Raw genomic sequence first — 23,306 nt, 5'->3', positions numbered from 1 at the left:
TCTTCACATTCTTTATAATCGTTAATCACAAATAAGTTGATGTAACATTTTAATAATATTTTCAATAGATATCTATTTCATTTTATAAAACATTGATCAAGCTTTATCCTCGTGCAACATGGTTTGAATATAAAATGTGGTTTGCAGGATGGTTTTCTCTTCACTCATACAGTAGCATATTGTGAATGTGTGTTATCTGTAGATAGTTGCATTTCATTTCTTTTTGTATCACAAGTCTCCTACAGTAAAATTGCGCTTGCATAAGTTGTATCGGATGTAGATAGATTTCATTCCGTTTCCTAAAAGTACTTACGTGCACAAAAACATTGCATGTCACAGCCAATCAATAAAAGTAATGTGTTTCGCTAATTCCGGATTTTATAAAGATTCTATCTTTATTATTTATTTCTTCAAGTGCATGAATAAATTATTTCACAACAAGAAACTCGTACTTTATCTAAAGTCACATCGTGGGACACTTCTAGCATGATTCTGATTTTACTTTGGAATCCGTTTATCAAAAACAAACTTAGAACCGATAATATATGTACAAACAACTATAGATTTAAGAAAACAGTAAAGAGATATCATGCATTATATACTGCCTTGTCTTTCAAAACAAACCTGTGGTTATAATTTTTAATCAAGTATTTGTCATCAAACACACTCATTATAAAAAAACGAAATATCATGTACTGTTTGCTTTATTAAATGGTTAATGATATTGTTTGCCCTCCCCGAGAAGAATTTGAAATCATGCTGTCAATCACACTTGGTTACACCAGGTTAACATTTTCACTTATTCAGTAATGTCTGTACATTCTTCATTGAATTCATTTCCGGGTGTTATATTTAAGGAGACTACGTTTCAGAACAATATATCTAAAGATAATGAAAGTAAATATTTAGTAAAGTCTTTTTTCCATGAAACTTTGTGAGAAGTCGCTGCTAAGAATTGTAATTTCAAGGTTGCAAGAATTCCGCTCATAGAACTGATATGAGCTGTCTTCAAAAATATTATGTTTGCAAGCCATTGATCATTGATGAAGCTATTTCAGAACTTTCAAAAGTTAAACCAGAATATCAGACAATGGTAAATATTTCATCACCCAATTGTGATACCAATCGAGAAAGGTCTCTTTCTTCTTGCAAATTGCTTGCTTCGAACTTGGCTAAAATTTTCGACCTATTCGGCTAAAATGACAGTTACGATGGAAACCATTCGCTCTACAAAAACGAATGAAGTGTATTGATCAAACATTTAAATATTGTTCAAAAATAGTCATATGACCTAAATCGTATCCGTGTGATGTCAAACCCAACAAAACGAAATCAAAAACTCAAATATTTTTCAATACAATATCTGGGATCCTGTTACAAATGATACTCTTAAATTTTGAAAGGCATCTATCAAAAGTATGAAGAACGAAATATGAAAGGAAGATAGAGGCTTGTTCACAAGAATGCGAATTATTATTGTTAGTTAAGTGGGTGTGTTAACACTTATCATGCTGTACACGATTGCGTCTGCCATTGCGACCAGTGTAGATCATGATCTGCACTGTTCGCCATTCAGTCAGTATCTTTCTTTTAAATACCCCTTTTAACAGTTAATGTTACTGTCCAAATTGAAAGATGGAAAAGTTCATTATAGAAATTTAACACGGAAAGGGTTAAAATCACTGTATTGCTCAACGCTCAACGAATGCAGGGTCAACAAACTAGTGTGTCCAGAATCATGTTCATTTGGAGCAGACGATGATCTTTGTTCAACTACAAGCAATATATACATACATATATATTAACATTTATACATGACATTAAAATAGTTTAAAGCTCAATTGAAATCTACGACACTATTGGAATATCATGATATTTGTATACTTTAGTGATATGGTAGATACGAAACCGATATATTCAACAAGAGAAAGCTCTGTTGGAAACAAGTGGATGAGGTAAGATACATTCTAATTATATCACAGCATTTATTTTTTATTACACTTGTAAAAATATTCCAGTCGCGGAACTGGGACTGGCAGTCTTTTTGTAACCTTCAGACATAGCTTAACCGTTTAGTATAATTATGATAAGATTATTTTTTCTAATCGCACGAGATACCTGATCCTCATCCATTTACATAATGGAAATGTTTCCTTCATGAAATATTTCTCACCTTTCGAAGATATGACAACATGGAAATATTTCGAAACGTTCCAGATATGCTAATCAATTATTGTTTTGTTTTCTTTGGTATCTGTAGTATAAGTAACAGTAGAAATAATCGAAGTTATGGGTTTGAGAAATACGAATGGCATGGTGGGGGTGGGTGGGGGGAGGTACGGAATGTTGATAAGAAAGAATGGGGTTCCACAAACTGATGACCAATATTTAAACCAGACATTGCAACTAAACTTTTACAAGATGATCATTATATATTTATATAGATATGCCCTAGAAAGAACTTTTGCTATGCTTTAACTTGTTATATCTTTAAAACCAATATATATGGTATAAAGATATGAAATGAATGAGGTGATAGAAGTGGAATGCTTTCCAGTGCTTTCCAGTGTTAATGAGAGATTGCCCAATATAACTGAAGAGGGCATCATCAGTGAGAAAGTCACTTTACAATATACTATGTTGACTGAATGTATGAAATACTTGAAATATGAAATGAGTACTGATAACCTAGACTAAGCTTCACACAGTTTCCATTCAAGTTTGACTTAAACATTCACAAGTCCTTAATTTCTAGGTATGTGGGGGAATGACCAGGAGTTAATAAGGAAATAGATTCAATGAAGAATGAATAGCCATTACTGAATAAGTGAGCATGTTAACCTGGTGTAACCAAATGTGATTGGCAGCGATGAATAAATGTATGATTTCAAATTCTCGAGGAGGGCAAACAATACCATTAACCATTTAATAAAACAAACAATACATGATATCTCTATTATAATGAGTGTATTACATTTTGATGACAAATACTTGATTAAAAACTATAACCATCAGAATTGTTTTGCAGAGAAGGTAGTAGATAGTAAACTTATTACTTGAACGTATAGTTTATGATAGTAATATTCTTCTATTGCGTTTTATATGTCTTTAAAATTGACATCGATCATCGAATAGCATTAATGAACAATTGTTAACATACATACATTAAATAAAAAATATCAACTTATATATAACCTACGTTGGAGTTACATCAAGATCTTAAAGTGCAACATATATTCAACTAAAGTTTAATGTGGTGATACTTATTCGATCCCCGGGCATGGTATACAGTTTATGTTCTCTGAGGTGTCAGATGAAAGACATTGTGTCTAAATTCATTCGTCCTACATGTAAGATTCATGTTGGGATGTTGATAGTTATCCAAGAAGAACAGGTTAGTACTGGTACAGATTTCAGGAACACTGGTCCGCCATAACATAAGTAAAATTCTGTTAAAAACACTGCTGAACCCAAAATATAGAAAATTTTTGAAAACGACGCTAAACCAAACAAAAACAAATAAAGCTATTGGAAGTTGTTGCAAATCTATTTGTATCTGCTGCATAGAAAAAAGTATTGGTTTTGAATCACATTAAATTTTATACAATACAATACATGTATGCATGAAAAGAAAATATTGAGTTGCAATGCATATTTATCAGCAAAAAAAAAAAAAAAAAAAAAAAAAAAAAAAACAATACTAGGTCAAATTATTAGAGTGCTTTGTATATTCTGTGTGATTAGAAAGATGTAACTTTTTCAAAATGGTTACATGAAAAATAGATTAAATGAGTTGAAGCAACTAAGTTGATCTATGCCAAAATTTATACACTTCTAGAAATGTTAATGCTACAATGATCATTTTGTTAAACAGCATTTGGTTGCTGTAAATCAATATGAGAAAATACAGAAGATTTACCGATAAAATGTTCATATTAATAAAACAGACGGAAGTAACGGCACTGACAATAGAGCCTTTGTATTTGCCAGGCAAGCGGTACCTAATAGGCAGCAAAGCAGAATCCATGTTTTTCAAAGACCTTCTTATAGATTTGATTAACCTTTACAAAATATATTCAAGTGTCTTATGGCAGCTGTAAAATGTTGCCCTGTGTCTGGAATAGTGTTATTAGTTTCTTGAGCTTTGAGATTATAAAGTCTGTCGAATATCATTTTGTGATATAGTTCCATTTAAACCTGTTTTTAGGAGGTATCAGGCATGGTGCACATTTCATTTCCTTCCTCTCAAGACAGACGCAATCAAACAAAATTGCTTATTTCTTTTGCAAGACTGCATCGTATTGTTTATGTTGGTAAGATAAACCGTGTCACAAACTGTACGTGTGGACTACAGTTTAAAAAATGTAGTAAAACCTTAAGACTTTAATCGGATTTGTCTGACTTTGATTTGTGTTGGATCAATAATACCAGAAGGCCGTATGAAATAAATGATAGTTTATATCAATTAGCGAGAGAAAAATTATTCCATTTAATGATAAAATATTTTACTGGCATCATTGTTTTGAACATTTCCCAATTAAGCAGGAACAGTGTATTGAACAAAATCGAACTTGTCCACCAAGCAAAGTTTATAGACATATCAAACTGACCAATGATACCATGCAAACTTGATAATAGTATTTTCCGGTACATTTGAATGTAATGTTTATGTCCTTTGTGTTTCCAAACGTTATATGTATTTACATTACAAAAAAGCGTTTATTTTCGTATAAACAACATCGATGATGAAGACAAGAATACTTAACCCTCAAAAGGTCATTGACACAGCATCTATATAACATAGTGATGAAAACTATGACAAAGCATGACAAGATGGCGAGATAGCATGTGTATTTGCGCAAGTTACTCTGCAGTAGGATTTATGATTTTATTTCTGTAGGTTGTCAAAATGACGCAACGTTTTAAAGAGATTTAAACATAAATGAAGCACACTTTCACATGATATCTCGCTAGGGAGAGGCAGTGAAATGCAAACTAGTACAATAAAATAAAACATCCTATTTTACTTTTTAGCTCATCTGATTTTTTGAAAAAAAAAAATGATGAGTTATTGTCATCACTTGAGCGGTTGTCGGCGTCGGCGTCGGCGTCTGCGTCGGCGTTGCCTGGTTAAGTGTTATGTTTAGGTCAGCTTTTCTCCTAAACTATCAAAGCTATTGCTTTGAAACTTGGAATACTTGTTCACCATCATAAGCTGACCCTGTATAGCAAGAAACATAACTCCATCTTGCTTTTTGCAAGATTTATGGCCCCTTTTGTACTTAGAAAATATCAGATTTCTTGGTTAAGTTTTATGTTTAGGTCAACTTTTCTCCTAAACTATCAAAGCTATTGCTTTGAAACTTGGAATACTTGTTCACCATCATAAGCAGACCCTGTACATCAAGAAACATAACTCCATCTTGCTTTTTGCAAGATTTATTGCCCCTTTTGGACTTAGAAAATCAGTTTTCTTGGTTAAGTTTTATGTTTAGGTCAGCTTTTATCCTAAACTATCAAAGCTATTGCTTTAAAACTTGCAACACTTGTTCACCATCATAAGTTGACCCTGTATAGCAAGAAACATAACTCCGTCCTGCTTTTTGCAAGATTTATGGCCCCTTTTGGACTTAGAAAATATCAGATTTCTTGGTTAAGTTTTATGTTTAGGTCAACTTTTTCTCTTAAACTATCAAAGCTATTGCTTTGAAACTTGCAACACTTGTTCACCATCATAAGCTGACCCTGTACAGCAAGCAACATAACTCCATCCTGCTTTTTGCAATAATTATTGCCCCTTTTAGATTTAGAAAATCATTTTCTTGGTTGAGTATTATGTTTAAGTCAACTTTTCTCATAAACTATCAAAGCTATTGCTTTAAAACTTGCAACAGTTTTTCACCATCATAAGTGGACACTGTACATCAAGAAACATAACTCTATCCTGCTTTTTGCAAGAATGATGGCCCTTTTAGACTTAGAAAATCATGGGTAGGACAATATTTCTATCACACAAAAAAAAATCAGATGAGCGTCAGCACCCGCAAGGCGGTGCTCTTGTTACTATAGTGATGACTTTATGCCGGTGAAAACTCCCAAATATATTTAAAATAACCATAGAGCGATTTGATCTTTAACAGAAAGAACATACACTCAAATTTTATGTAGATGTACCATCAATGACAGTGCGCGTGTCCTATCGAAACGAAAATGTAGAGTACAACTTGGTGATAAGTACTTAAGCAATAATATCTAACAAACGGCATAGGAATCATTCTCAGAAACAAGTAATATATCGCTCATTGTATTTAAAATACTAATAAACATGTCAATTGCAAAACATTCTACATCATGAAACAATCGTGACAGTAAAAATGTCTACATGTACAGTCGCAACAATTTATAATTAGATTTATGGCATATGCTTAAATCTATAATGCACTGTGCAGCTCTTGGCGTTTTATGAAACCATGATATGCAAACAAACTTAAATTTCGTATTTCTGATTTCAGTTGTCAATAAAGCAAATAATTTGAAATTACTAGGATGGTTCCAATAATATTTCTTGTTATCTTTAACACGCAGTTCTTTGAATATGTTACATACAAGTACAAAAAGGTATTCGTCCTCTAAAACGTTACAAAGTGGGCATATACGTTCATTAAAAGGGACACAAATCGGCTTTCTACATCAACCAGATTCAACAGCTAATCTATGAGATGTCATTCGTAAACGTGATAAAGCTACGAGTTTTCTATATTAAATTTTAGGGATGGTGATAACATCTATGTATTTACTAAAACTGAAGCTAACTTATGTTCTTACTAAAGAATTGTCGATTCTTCCGATCTGCTATTACAATCAATCAGCCATAGGTTCCTTATTCTTTGCCAAAGAATTAAATAGAATATAATTTGCTTTCGACAAACTTGATTCAGTCATACATGTTCAAAATCTATCTTTACAAGTATTCCCTAACATTTGTCACCAAATTTGTTATGTTTGGGTCATTAATAGTGTCATTTTATAACATTAAGTATGTTTGCTTAATAGATTTAGATTCTGTGTTTAACAAATATCTTATAATACATGTATTGAAAAATCCTATATGAGACAATGCTTTGTCTTCCAAGTTCGCCATATACAAAGTAATTTTGTGTTGCTGTTTTGTGTTGATGTTTTGTTTTCATTCAATCTTATCGACGTGTGCTGTGATTTAAAAAGCAGTTTCTGCCTTCGCTGCTCAGTCGCAAGAATATATTATGTTTTTGCAACAGACAGATCTAGACTTTCTAACAAATTTTTATTTACTAGGATTTTTTAAATATTTGAAGTGCTTATGAAAACTGTTTCCTTTTCATTTCACAAGTTTTTTAAAGTTACTAAATATTCACAGACATTTTCACTCCTGTCTAATTAATCTATTTGTATCCTTTTTTATCCCGTAAAGGAAGGGAAGATAATTGACACAACAGGAACACTGTCACCATTTAAGTCCCCTGAAAGCACAAAGGCAGCAAACGATAACAAAAGTGTAGACCGGAAGACTGGTACACCAAAATTTAATGTCTCTGAAATGCATTTAGAGGATGTGCCAGAAAAGGTGTATATCCATGTCTTACTAAATCTTCTCTATTTCTTTATGCTCCAGTTAGACAGAAACTGCAATATCAACATTTTTTACCTGTTTCATTTTGTCATTTTAGCCATGTCACACAATTTTTAACAAAACCTAAGATAAGACTTTTTTCTACCTATGGAACTTTATAGAAACCCCACACCTCTGAAGAATACGTTAAAATTGGCATAATTAATTTATCAAACAGACCTAATGTGTGTCTTGGTGACAAATCTGTAAACTTGTATAAATATTGTCCAGCTAACAGTTTGTCATGTTCGTAGTATGACCCACCTGAGGTAAATAGCACATTCCAGATATTTGAAGCTTGATACAAAATCTAATCTTTTTATCGTTATGCATAAAATATAAATTCTTGATTATTGTAATGATATCTAAGACAGCCCAATTCGCGAGGTTGCATGCGAAACCTGTCGCCATTCACATTAATCATTAACAAGATGGCGTCGTTCGAAAATATCTTTCAAAATATGACGCCAAAATTTCAAAAAGAAAATTTATTCATAGTTTAAATTATTTTTTGATGGGAAAGATCAAAACTGAATCGATCGACACGACAGAATGATTTTCACTGGATTTAAAAAAATGAATAAAAAACAGGAACCTGTATTCTCATCGGACGGAAAATTACAGTTGAACTTGGGCCGGTCTTTTTGACTGTTCTGTTTAGATGTTGAAAATATCGATATCATGATATTTATTTAAACTTCCTGAAACTCTTGGAAACCAGACCATTTATGTCTGTAGTTAGCTACAGTGAAAACGTAAATATAAGAATCGAATAATATTTATTGTATGTTTATAGGTTATAGACCACATTGGGATTTTTTTTGCAAATTATCTAAGAATCACTAGCTTGATTTATGGATTTGCAGGAAGTCCCAATGTGGACTATGCCCTTATGAACGCACACAAATAACATCTAATTTTTAAATTAATTAGTAATTATTACAGGTGTATAAAATCTTCAACAGAGTGGAAACCCAAATTCTACCTAAATTGAAAAAGATGTACATCCTACAAATATTATTAGTTACACTGCTTATTGGTGACAGGATACGGGATATACGCTGTCGAGGAAATCCATATCAGGCGACAGCGAAGCCGACTTGCCGACTACCCTTTACTTACATGCTATAATCTAATATTTTGTAAATTAACAAAGCGGCAGCCATTTTTTTTTAAATCAAAATTCATATCTGAAATGTAGTAGCAGGATATGGAATATATCCTGTCTCCACGTGACGTCTGTTGACCAATACAAATGCAAGAAACTTGTAGGAGGCAAGATAAATCTTAATTCGTCACTCCTGAAATGACATTCTTGTTATGATGAATCGGAAAACTAATATAAAGGACTATAAATGGGATAATTGTTTGTTTCAGTCTACGATTAAAAATATCTTTCACGAGTGAACTCCTGTTGCAATATTTTGTACGAGTGGCCGAGATATTTTGAACTTACACGCAAAACAAACAAATTTTCTTTTTTATTTCATGTTTTGATAAAAAAACATTTTATAGTTTCCTACCAGTGTAAAGTATGTTTGATATTGAATCGAGTTATACTTGTCTAAAAAAAGTATTTATTATGGCATCTTCAAAAAGACTCCAAAGTCATTTTGTAAAATATTTTATTTTCACTACATATTCATGAAATTATGTTTATGTATATAAAGGCATTTGTAAAAAGACTAAAAAGAAATATAATGCCAAGCTCAAGACACCTGCTGTAAAAAGCTAGCCCGTACAGTTAGTGCTACAATCTTGAATAACTAGACGGTACTGTTTTACTATTTATTCACAATTTTGTGATATCCTAAATTGATTTTGTGATGTTCTTTTTTCAGTTTATGATACCATTAAATGTATTTTGCATTATTTCAAAAATAGCGTTTTTAATGATATTTTTTTGTCATATCACTAACTCGATAGAATGCTATCCTAAGTTTATTTTATGATATCTATGTATTGTATTTTATTAATGATATCAACAAGTCATTTATGGATATCTCAAAATGTGTTTGTCTTTATGATATCCCAAATTTGATGTCTGATATCAATAATAAATACACATAGTACATCAGTACGATTATACATATTTGAGGGTATCCTTAAGTCGATAGAGTGAAATCACAAACTAGATTTATTTTATCATAGTCTGAATTCTATCTAATGAAATCTTAAACTCGTTTTGAGAAATCATTTATGGGTATCATAAAAAAGAATTAAAGATAACATTAAATTGAATCAAGGATATCATAAAATAAAACGGATTTTAAGATAACAACAATCGAATTACAGATTTGTAAATGATTTTAAGATCTCTTTAAATGCATCTAAAGATATCCAAAAATAACTGGTGATATAAAAAGAATGTGTGATATACATAAATGAAATAATGATATCATCAAACATAAATGAATTAATGATATCACAAAATAGTGACCAACTACTCCTCATGAAAACCTAACTGAAACGATTTATGTCTAAAGTGATCATTTAAATCAGCGTGAAAGACCAATATGCATATGACTTCAAAAAACTGCCTTCTGGTGCATGGTTTTTGCAGATTTTTATAACAAAATAACTTATAACTGTTCTCCTTTAAACGAAATGGCGCCATTACCGGACGCAGTATGACAACAAAATGTTTTTAAAGAATCCTTATATGAATTATTTGATGAATGTCTTCATCTTCTGTCAGCTTCCTTGCAATATCTGTTTTGTAAGATTTCCATTCCACACTTCACGCTTTTTGCTAAGAAAAATACAACGCTTTACTGAGGAAGATGAGGCAGTAGTTCCAAACAATATACATATTAAGGTTTCCAAACATACACCTTTACATACATTTTAATTGATTGGATTAAAACGAAAAACAAGTCTGACAGAATTCTTCCCCCACCCCCTCCCCACCTTCCCCCAGAAGAATCAAGGATTTGAGTATACCAACAAATTGAGCTAGTAGGTGCATGGGTGGAGTTATAAATATGGTCATCTGCATTCATGAACTATGCCGAAGTCAAATACTTTGGTCGTAATGTATAGATACCTTCAAGATTTGTTTTCATAATTCAGTCATTAATTTATTTATCATTGCTGAGGTATAAATATCTGCAACATTATGGAACAGTTATAGGCATAGATTTAATTTCATATATCTTGTAAAATATATACAGCCTATCAATAAAATATCTTATTGTGCCATTTCTACAATATCCGTCTTTGATGGATCGAAATAATAAGTAATACGTTATTGAGTATCTCGCTTTATTACTATGAACACTTTTATGTTCCTCTATAGTAATAAATGGGATTTAATTACAAATATGGAATCGACTAGATAAGCATTTCTTTCATAACCTCTATAATAGATCTGGTATGTCGTGCTGGTCCGAGATATCGAGCCGATTGCAATTACAAGATATTGAGACACTATCGCTGGAAAATAATGAACACAGTATTTATTGGCAATGTTATTGCATGGTTTATGTATTTCAAGTGTTTCATTTTCTTTTGATTTAACTTTTTGTTGGGCTTAACGTCGCACCGACACAATTATAGGTCACATGCAAATTTTTAGCTTTTGATTGTGGAAGGAGACTCCTAGTACGTCTCCTTGCATTATTTCATAATGGGCCGGCACCTGGGTAGAATCATCACCTTCCGTAAAACAGTTGGATTCCTTCCTCACATGAAGATTTCAACGCCTCAAGTGAGGTTCGGATCCTCATTGGTGAAGAGCAAATTATTCAAGGTAAAATTTGAAACTATATTATAACTACTTGCGCCGGTAACTCAACCCTACTTTCGTTTTCACAATACATGTGCTCTTCGGTGTTTTCCGATACATATGTGATATTTTAGTGTCAAATATTTAGTAACTCACTGGCTTATGTATTTTTCTATAAATGATTCACTTACCGATTTTAAGCCTTAAGGTATTAGGCCCCTAATAGTAATGTTTAAAAAAATGGCATTTGCTTTGTATATTCTTACAGTTGACCGTGCTTCGAACTGTGTTGCAAATTCTTAAAAACTTTTACCGTGCCGTTTCTTATAAATTTTGTGTTATTATGGTATTTCCTCAAGCTAAGTTGAGACAAATTTCAAAATGATGGCCTTTATCTAAAACGTTTGCAGATAATTCATTTTACCATTATTTTTTATGAAAGAAACATCAAACTATTGGTAAACAATTATAAAACTTAAAATAAAACTATCAATATCATTTTTTCTAGGGTGCCGCAAGTAAACGGATTTAATGAGACAGAATTCTAACTCCAACATTGAAAAATTCAGGTCGAATCCTGCGGGTCTGTTTTGAATTTTGCTCACTTCATTCAAAAATAACCTTGGGGCAGAAGTAAAACCTACCTACATTTCTTCCACAATATGTTATCTAAAGCATGAAGGCAAAATAGAGAACTTTTACCGCAGGTAACTCAGTATTTCTAAAGATGTCTAACTCTACCCCTTCTGTTTCAGAGGTAAATTTACTTTGAAAAGCAAGAAATCGCTTATCAAATGATTTTTTTTCCACTTTTGTACAATAAATGAATAATAACAAGTGTTGAAAGAGGTAAAAACTTACTAGAAAAAGAGGAAAACGAAGAAAAAAAGTTTGGTCCCAGTGTGGCTTGAACCTACGCCCCCCCCCCCCGAGAATTGCAGTCAAAGTAGGTTTATGGTAGGAATTGAATACTCTTCAAAAAGGAGGTACTCTATTATTGGCCTAATACCTTAATTATTAATTTTTCCACGTTAAAACTCTTCAATTTATTGTGTCGTCCACCATTTAGTAGGCTTTTTAGGCGTGACGTCATTCACGTGCAAGTAGATATTATTTACGTCATCATGTTTCCTAGATTTAGTACATTCTTCTAGTAGGGGGCTCCTGCCGATACTGTTTGATGAAAACTTTTATTATTTATCAGTCTATTTTAGCGCACTCCTTGTATTGTACTTTCGTATTTATATGATGTTTGTTCGCAGAAATATTCTTTTTAGTGCTATTAAGCCATGCACATGTACGTCTTTTTATATTGCTGTTTGAGGTGTCAGATCTGTTTGAAATACTTGTGCGCCCCTTTGTAGAATTCTTTTGAACTATATTTTGTTTGAAGTACCCGATGTTTACTGTTTGACGGCACTCCGCAGCCAGCATAATCTTTGGCATAGCCTTCTGTATATCTCGTTTTAATAAATCTAATAGAAAATCTTAGCGCTTATTTGGTAATAATACGCTATAATTAACATAATTATTTTAAAGCATTAACAGAAATACTTCGTTAATTCTTAAGGTTTAGCTTTCTGAATCTCGTTTGGTAATTTTTCAGAAACTTTCTGCAGTTTTCTTTATTTTATCTTAGATCAAAACACTAGTGGTTCTTGAGTCTTATAATTAGTAAGCCACCGACACCTCACTTAATATTTATGCTATTGTTGCTTCCGTTGTTTGTTGCCGACGTTGTTAAATTACGGTATTTTACAAGTTGTCGATCCTGGCATAGTCAAGTATCTTACCATTAATAGATTTCATAAAGCGTTAAAGCTCTTACTTATTTTCTTGAGTTTAGCCCTTATATTTATTTTCACCCATTGCTGCGGAGTCATTTGTCGTGTTCTGTGTCCGTCCGTGTGTCCGTTGTTCATCTGACACACTGTCATAGTTTTAGCCACTTTTAGCGTTGTCCGTCTGTCTGACTGTCTGATATTCAACAGTAAATTTGCATGACTGTCTGATTTAGTAGAACCACACACCCGTCACAGCGAGCGTTACCAGCTCGCAACAACATTCCCTATCAGGTCCCGGCGCAGAGAGAGAGAGAGAGAGAGAGAGAGAGAGAGAGATCCTGGAACCATTAGATTCATGCCTGTACAGCTAACTTTACACGCGAAGCCATCTTTGGACAACCTGTAGTAAGGTTGCGTTTGTTATAGAAGTAACTTTTCTTGTAATATAAAGATTTCTATTTTCATAATTATTTTATTTAGAGCAATAAATAAATCTATAAATAAAAATATAATTTTGGCATGTACCTTACTTTATCTGCATGCACATAAGTTGGCATTGCCCGTATGCAAGCTAATATGGATATTTTGCTTACATGACTTGAGATTTTACAGCACAATAACGTATTTATTTTGACATGTTAGACTAGTGAAAACGAGGGAGCCTCCATGGCCGAGTGGTTAATGTCGCTGACCTTGAATAATTTGCTCTTCACCTATAAGGATCCGAACCTCACTTGAGGCGTTGAATTCTTCATGTGAGGAAGGAATCCAACTATTTTACGGCTAATAAATTCTGATTTGTTACTCTTGAGTGATATATTTGTGTAAGATACACAACTGTAGTAAGAACTTTTGCGACAAAGATGCTATGACCACACTTCTACAATCTTTTGACATGTCTCTAATTCTAGTTTGAACAGTCATCTTTTGTACGGCTTTCGTTTGGAATACAACAGTATCTTCTTAAGTCCACAATACTTAAGAAGCAATCTAATCCATAGAATGTTTTGTATCAGTTACCAACGCCAAGTGCACTGCCCCCAAAAATGTTCGTACTCGCTTCTCCCCTTGTTTACTGCCCTTTTAGAACTCTTCGTCGTTTCAGTTTTTGTAGATAATCGTCAATGTTTAAGAATCGCGTGTAATTTGTGCGTCTGTTTGTTTTTAGGAATCATATTAATGATTTTGGTAAGTATCAGTCGGTATGTTTTTATCTAATTTCTCGAAGAATTTAAATGAAAAAGTTTGAAAGCTTGAAACTACGTTCGTATTCATCCGTACTCGATATGTGTTCGTACTTAAAATAACTCGAATGTAAAGTTATTATTCTTGAAATTGTGCTCCTGTTTACCAAATTTTTAAGTAATATGTAATATTATTAGTAATATCATGTTTGTAATAACGGGAGATAAAACATTGTTTAAAAGCCTTTATTACGTACTTTTGGTAGTGTTGTTGATTTCTGAGCACTGGTTATGGATATTTAAAACATGTTTACTGTTTCCAAGAACAACAGAATGGTAATTAAATATGTACCGGATCGTAAAGTCGTAACATATGGAAACAATACATTTAGTCGTCGTGTAATGATTATGTTTTATGCAAGAATAACGACAACACTCGTTTGTTTTGTGTATTAACGTGTGCAGAAGCCCTTGGTATATGTTTGTGACCTCGACCTTCGGTCTCGGTGACTAACATTCCCGCGAGCTTGCTTCTGTAGACGTTAATACTCAAAAACATGTATTATCCCTACATTTTCTTTTTATATATAAGAAAGCCCTTCACCGCTGTTGGTTTGAGACCTCACTTAGGGTGTAGAATTGTTCCGTTCTTTTACGGTTCTACACATGTACCTATATACCCATGTGAAAATGCAAGGATGGGCACCTTAAGTTTTTTCCCACCATCAAAACTTTAGAAATGTGACCTTTTGTTATAATGGTGTGACGTCGGTGTCAAAAAATAATAAACCAATATATATTTGACTCGTCAAATACAATCATTAATTAAAAGTTACAAACATTAAACGTTTATCCTGGAATTATTATCTTTCATCATTCTCTATCTCTCCACTTTTCTTAAAAAAAGTAAATTTTGAAAATCGTTCCAAACAATCTATAAGGCACGATAATCAGATTTTGCTGTACTGATAAGCCTGTTGATGCTATTCTAAGAACCGATTATATCTAAGCACGCTGCTGAACGTTAATCAAAGAAAAAACATGAGATAACCTGTATTATACTTATAGGTCGAAAAATATGCACGAGATCTGCATCGGAAATCTAGTGATCGTTTTATCAAAAGCTGGATGGCTTCCTCACATGAAGAATGCAAGGCCCCGAGCGAGGATCGAACTCACATCGGTGAGAATTATATATGGTAGTGCAATATACACGTTTTACCCCGCACAATAAACACAGTTTCAGTTCATGAGAAGATATCTAACTTAAAGGAAAACAACATGGACTTGTACTGTCTGAGCCTTCCGTGCTAAGTGCATACATTTAATTTTTCTTGGGATATAATCAACATTCTTTCTTCGTGATATATTTCTCCGCCTTCCTAAAATATGACAACATGAAAAGATCTCAAAACGATAAATTGTAACGTTGTTTTCTTTGGAATCCGTATATTTTAGGAAACAGAACGTTTCTAATATAACTGACTTTATTTGCAAACACATCTTTAGAGTTTATAAGAACGGATACACGTTTTTCTTGTAATTAGTATTTTAAAAACAAGTGTTAGAACAAAAATCAAATAAATTTTCACATTGTCTGCCCCTTTTCCTGTTATTTTATATACGAAGGAGTATCGATTTGTTTAAAGTCGCAGCGAAACGATGCAAGTCATACTGCAAGCTTCAGCTTTCATTCAATCTTGAAAAAATTGACTAATATATCGCTTTTCGCATTACTTAAACCTCAGGAAGGCATCTGGATTGACAAATGACAATGAGGAAGCAAAGATTTGAACGACTCGATTGTCCGGAGAACCCTCCCTTTAAGAATGTTACTGCTTTGTTATTATTGTTACGACTGGTACGAGATATGTTCGTTTTTCAAATTTTTCAAATATTTGCTGAAATATTTTTTATGAGTCTTTCGCTGCTGAATAATGATGAAAAGTTTGCTTCTTTTATGTAGTTATATTGAAATGTTATGCGGAATATATAAAAATGGATGATGGTAACTGATGTTATTGAAAATATAGTTGGGTGAAAGTTTACTTATTACGGCCATTTTCAAATAAAAATTGGACAGTTTGATTTGTAATACCTATTTTCCAGTTTCCGTTGATAATTTGTTACTTATGTATAAAACTATATAACCTTTAAAATTGTTCAAATTTCAGTAGAAAATTGTGGTTTCTTGAATTAAATTGATGTTACCATGGAAACGAAGCCCGTGACCTAAAGTCTAAATGTAAAATTCAAAAGCGTTGACACTGGTCTATTTAAGAAACACAGCTCCGGCTTTTCATTTGCATTTCAACAATATCCATGAGAATAATAACAGCATGCAGAACGATTTTCCATAAAATGTCAGACGAAGGGTACTGCTGTAAGTATTTTAAGCTGTGAAATTTGTTTAAATGAATGCAAATAACACGTAATTATTATTTACGTTAGACAAAAGATGTTTTAAATCTACATTAACAAGAATGATAATTTTATTGAATACTTTTTTATAAGAAATAACGATAAAAAGCAAATTATAAGCTATTTTAAACATCTCTGTTGACATGGTTACTTTAAACTTTAAGAAGAATATGGTACCATGCAAAGTGTTTGTTATTTTGCTAATTAGGTTACCCAAATATTCCATGCTGGTCATTAAAAGACTGGCACTGAAGCCGTCGAAAAAAAGCCTTTTTCATACATAGTTGTTTAAAAATGGGAGAAGTTACGTTATAATGGAAACACGAGCCCCGCAGCAAATACATTTTAAGCTTATATTAGAAAGCTAATGCGCATACTAGTAAAATGATCAGTTATGCAGACTTCTACGGATAACAATGAAACAAAAATACACTGAAAAGTGTTAAATATCCGTATTTTCCTTCTTCTTTCAATATAAAATCAGTTTGGAGGGTCATGTACATCAAACCTGGATAAAAACTGTACTTGAAGGGACAGAGATAAACGGAAGTGAGATTGTAGTAGACAAATCATTAAATTATACGAAATACAAAAAAATGCTGCAGTTTAATTAATTTAAAGTTACCGTGGTAACAAGGTAACCTACCTCCTTAAAGATAACTTTAAGTTACATTACGGTCCCTGAACTCTTCTTTACTCATCAAAAGCCTTGTAACAATGATTGTGTCTGTGTGACTTGAAAAGTAAATTCATACCGTTCATACCGGCACAGAAAGATGATAGAAATGTCGAATATAATATAGGTTATTACTTTTCCGCTGTTTTTTTAACTCTATAGCATTGTGTACAGATATTATTGGTTCTTAGAATCGCTCAGTTTATTTTTGATAAACAGATTCCAAAGTAAAATCAGAATCATGCCAGTAGTGTTCCACGATGTGACTTTAGATAAAGTAAGACTTTCTTGTTGTGAATAAAATAATCATTACACTTGAAGAAACAGATAGTAAAGATAGAATCTTTTAAATTATAAATTCCGGAATTAGCGAAACACATTTATGTTGTTTGTAGTTTTACTGACTGGTTGTGACATGCAATGTACTGAGTCAAATAGTGCTATATTTGGATATTATGAACTATACAATTATAGATCGGTATGTGATTATAAAACTTTCTCAGTTTTATTTTTCGATTATTTAGACAAACCAAGTAAAAATACATTAACTTATGGATATAATTTTTAATATTGGAGAAAACATAACTGTCGATACAAAACATTTGATTTCTGAAAAGCAAAACGTTACATTGAATGAATTCTGGGAGTACAGTTTTGCGGAACTTATCAAGGCCATCTACCCTCCAATTCTTCTCATATTTGGACTTCCGGGTAATTGCATATCTATTCTTGTGCTTTTACAGTCAAACAACAAAAAAACATCAACAAGTTTTCTTCTGATTACTCTTTCGGGAACGGATAGCCTTATTCTTGTTTGTTCTGTTCTTCTGAAATGGGTAGAGTATGTGTAAAATATAAAATTCGCTATTTACTCTGATGCAACTTGTAAACTGCATACGTTTCTTACGTACCTGACACTTCAGCTGTCAGCGTGGATTTTAGTTTTTGTAACTATAGAGCGATATATTTGTGTAAGTTGCCCATTTGGCGTCCGAACGATAGTTACAAAGAAACGATTGGCCATTGCTATGACTGCACTTCTACTGTTCTTATCACTTTTAAATGGCCATCTTTTGTACGGCCTTCATGTTGAATACAACAACATCTTACATGTTGACATGTGTAGTGTAAACATTGATCACGAATATTTCATGCTGAGAATCTGGCCATGGATTGATTTTTCCTTTGCATTTGCAATTCCATTTTGTGTTTTCGTTATATGCAATACGCTTATATTTGTTAAGTTGAAATCAAATGAAACATTTCGTCGAAGAAGTTATGAAATATCTGGGTATCAAAATAGTCCTGAATATGAAAGAAAGCGGATATCACGACATTTTACAATAACAGCTCTGATCCTGAATTTAACTTTCGTTGTTCTTGTATCACCATCTGTTATTTTCGGGATCGGACAGCCATACTGGTTTCCTCTGGAACTTAGAACAGCACAAAAGGACGCATAATTAACTCTCATTGGCGCTATAGTGCATATGTTGATGTATACAAACAACGCAATAAATTTCGTATTGTATGTACTCTGTGGTGAAAAGTTTCGGCAAGATGTTATGACTTTGTGTAAAAAATCGGCATCTGAATCAACTAGACTTTAGGAACGAAAGAAAATGTTTTTAAATAGTATACCCATTGTAACTTGACCACTGTTAAATCCTTGTATAAAATTATTTTTTTTAGAATTGTTTTTGTTTCTGAACCTTATCTAACATAAAAAAATAGAGAGATCGGTAAAAACTTCGAATAGGAGATTGTCAGTTGAACAGGAAACAAAATGACAGAAAATGAAGTACATTAAATACGTTCTGTTCCTATTTTATTGTCACTGGATATTGTTATGATAACAGAGCCTTTATACATGTATGTTATATTTATAATGGAACAAAACGACATATACCGGATGTAACACTGACACATGCTTAAAAATATGAATAATTATTATATTATTGTTTCGATTCTATTTTTATAAGCCAATCCCATTTAATGACGGTAGTAGAAGATACTGTACTTGTGTTTCTTGTTATGTTAAAGCGAGATACTCAATAACGTATATAAAATATTTGTCAGCGAGTTATTGAAATATTAATGTGAAATATACCTCGTATTTTCAAACCTGTGAAAAATATCAAATATATCAAGTTTAACTACACTTAATATTAATTTTTTTTTTCACTGGTAAGAAACTATGAAATGTGTAATCAAAACATGAAATATCAAGAAAAATTGTTAAATTATAATCTGCCGTCCGATGAAAATATAGTTCCTTGATTTTTATCTGAAATATTATCAAATTCAGTGAAAAATCTTTCAGGCGTGTTGATTCTTACTATCGGAAATACTAGTTTAAACTATAATTAAATACAATTTCCTTTTGAAATTTTGGCATCATATTTTGAAAGAGTTCTTCGAACGACGCCGTTTTGTTATTGTTTTATGTGAATGGCGTCAGGTTGCGCGTGCAATGTCGTAAAAAGGGCGGTCTCTGATATTATTACACCGATGTTGTTTATACGAAAATAAACGCTTTTTCTTTCCATACAAAGTGTATGGTGAATGTAAATTTATATAACTAATGGGAACAAAAATCATAAACACTACTTCTAAAGTTACATTGGTCAGTCTAATATGTCTGTAGACTTTAATTGGTGAACTTGTTCGATTTTATTTAAATTACTGTACCTATATTATTCGACAGAGTTTAAAACAATGATGCCAGTGAAATGTTTTATCATTAAATAGAATAATTATCTCTCGCCGATTGATTTAAATTATCATTTATTGCATACAGCCTTCCATTTAGGTATCTTAAAAAAGCAACAACACATTTTCTGGTATCATTGTTCCGACACAAATCAAAATCAAGCAAAACTCTGTTTTAGTTTATCTGAAAAGAATATGAAGCGTCAAAAAGGAATAGGCACAAGTTTATAATGTTTTTCTTTTTCAGCGGTAGTCGACAAATTAATTTCTACAATAAGATTCTTCCTGCCGTACAGTTTCTAAAACGTTTAGCTCCCCAACGAATTTTAAGATAATTTTTTAACCATACAATGCAATCTAGCAAAAGAAATAGCCGATTCAGTTTGACTGCGTCTGTCTTGAGAGAAAAATGAAATCCGCACCATCTCAAAAGCTCGAGAAACTAATAACATGATTCAAGATACAGGGCAGCATTATACAGCCGCCATAAAACACTTACATAACTTTAAATTTGTAGAGGTTAATCAAATCTATAAGAAGGTCTTTGGAAAACATGGGTCTGCTTAGCTGCCTACTAGGTACTGCTTGCCCGGCAAATACAAAAGTTATATTGTCAGTGCTGTTACTTCCTTCTGTTTTCTTAATGAAAACATTTTATCGGTAAATCTTCTGTATTTTCCCACATTGCTTTACAGCAGCCAGATGCTACTTGATAAAATGAGCATTGTAACATCAACATTTCAAGAAGTATGTGTATAAATGTTGCATAGCAACGCTATTTTAGCAACTTTGTTAATTTAACTCATTTAATTTATTTCAAGTTACCATTTTAAAACAGTTGCATCTTTGTAATCACACAGGATATGCACATCACTACATTATGTTTGAGCCGGTATTGTTTTTGCTGATAAATATGCCTGGCAACTTAATAATTTCTTTTCATGCATACATGTATAGTATTGTTTAAATGTAATTTAAAACCAATATTTTTGCCAATGCAGCAGAAAACAATAGTTTTGCAACAACTTTCAATTGCTTTGTTTGTTTTAGTTTGGTTTAGCGTCGTTTTCAAAAATTGTGTTTGTCTTGGGGTTAGCGCCGTTTTAACAGTATTTCACTTACGTTATGGTGGACAGTTAACCTAACCAGTGTTTCTGATTTCTGTACCAATCAACATCCCAGCATGAATCAAAAGTGTAGGACGAATGAATTCAGACACAATGTCTTCCATCAGACACCGCGAAGAACATACAACTGTACACCATGCCCAGGGATCGAATTAGTATAACCATATTAAACTTTAGATGAATACATGTAACAGTTGCAATTTAAGATCTCGATGTAACTCCAGCTTAGGATATATCTAAGTTGATATATTTTTATTAATGTATGTACTATGTTAACAATTGTTCATTAACGCTATTCAATGACTGATGTCAATTTTAGAAAGACTATCTACTGCCTTGTCTGAATATCTGAAATAACAAAGTTATGGTCATAGTTTTTAATCAAGTATTTGTCATCAAATACACTCATTATAATAAATGAAATATCACGTATTGTTTGTTTTATTAAATTGTTATTAATATTATTTGCACTCCTCGAGAATTTGAAATCATACATTAATTCACTGCTGTCAATCACATATGGTAACATCAGGTGACCATGCTCACTTATTCAGTAATGGCTATACATATTTCCTTATCTACTCCTGGTCATTCCCCCACATAACTAGAAATTTAGGACTTGTGTTAGGTCAAACTTGAATGGATACTGTGTGAAACTTAGTCTAGGTTATGAGTACTTGTTTCATATTAAAAGTAATTCATACATTAAATCAACATGGCATATAGTAAAGTATAGTATAGTATTTTCATATCTTCATTTGTTATTGTGGCAGTATTAACAATATATTGGTTTAAATAATGATTGTGCATAACGTGTAATTGTAGAATAGTCTCTTGTAATTCTTTATAGAATGGCCCTATTCTTGTTTCAACTAATTATTTTAATAACATATTGTCATTTTATATGTGTATGTGGGGGAGACTTAAAAAAATATATATACATCCTGGATGCCATGCGTATTTCTTTTAATCCCACGACTCCAATTATCTATATTGTTAGTTATATTAGGGCGGTCTTTTTCTTGATAAGCAAATAACAAAGAAAATAAAAAAAAAAAAAAAAAAACAATTGATTCTCATGTCTGGAACGTTTGGACATATTTCAATGTCTTCGAAAGGTGAGAAATACATTATGAAGAAAACATTTTCATTATGTTAGCGGATGAAGATCAGGTATCTCGAGCGATCACAAAACATAATCTTAACATATACCAAACTGTTAAGCTATATCTGAAGGTTACAAAAAGACATGCCGCTAGTCCCAGTTCCGCGACTGTACCCGCCAATGACGTCATCAGAATGGCAGCCAATTTTGTAAATATAATCTCAAAATGATGTATACATATTAATATTTATGTCTATGTTGCCACCCTCTGCTCCAAACGAACATTATTCTGTACACATCAATTTGTTGACCGTGCATTCTTATAGCGTTGAGCAGTTTTTTTAAACATACCCACATAACTAATAATAATAATAAGCATTCTTGTGAACAAACCTCTATCTTCCTTTAACATGTCTTTCCCGATAGATATTTTTTTTACTTCTGATAGATGCCTGTCAAAATTAAAGATCATTACATTTAATCATGTTAATAGGATCCCAGATGTTTTATTGAAAAAACATTTGATTGTTTTAAGTTTGTGTTGTTTGGTTTAGAATCACACTGATACAATTTAGGTCATATGGCGATTATTGAACAATATTTAAATGTTAAATCGATACACTTCGTTCGTTTTTGTATAGCTAATGGTTTCCATCGTAACTGTCAGTCGGAAATTGGAGGCAAGCAATTTGCAGGAAGATAGAGACTTTTCATGATGGGTATCACGACTAGATGATGGAATTATTACCATTGCCTTGTATTTAACTTCTGATAGTTCTGAAATGGATAGCTTTATCAATAATCAAGGGATTGCAAACAGCAGTTCATAACATTTTTGAAGAAAGCTCATATCAGTTCTATGAGCGGAATTCTTGCCACCTTGAAATTACAATTATCAGCAGCGACTTTTCACAAAGTTTCC

The 23,306-nt window shown here is 32.4% G+C and overlaps 1 protein-coding gene across 1 annotated transcript; it reads left to right on the top strand.

The window, feature by feature from the left end:
• The first annotated feature begins 17,702 nt into the window (after positions 1–17,702).
• On the top strand, positions 17,703–22,228 carry LOC128557072 (kappa-type opioid receptor-like). Its single transcript, XM_053543659.1, is given in 1 exon segment — positions 17,703–22,228. A coding segment is annotated over 1 exon segment (582 nt). The 5' UTR covers positions 17,703–18,468; the 3' UTR covers positions 19,051–22,228.
• Positions 22,229–23,306: the final 1,078 nt, after the last annotated feature.

This window comes from Mercenaria mercenaria, chromosome 5 (genome assembly GCF_021730395.1).
Source record: "Mercenaria mercenaria strain notata chromosome 5, MADL_Memer_1, whole genome shotgun sequence".
Taxonomy (NCBI): domain Eukaryota; kingdom Metazoa; phylum Mollusca; class Bivalvia; order Venerida; family Veneridae; genus Mercenaria; species Mercenaria mercenaria.
This window is presented reverse-complemented; position numbering and strand designations above follow the sequence as displayed.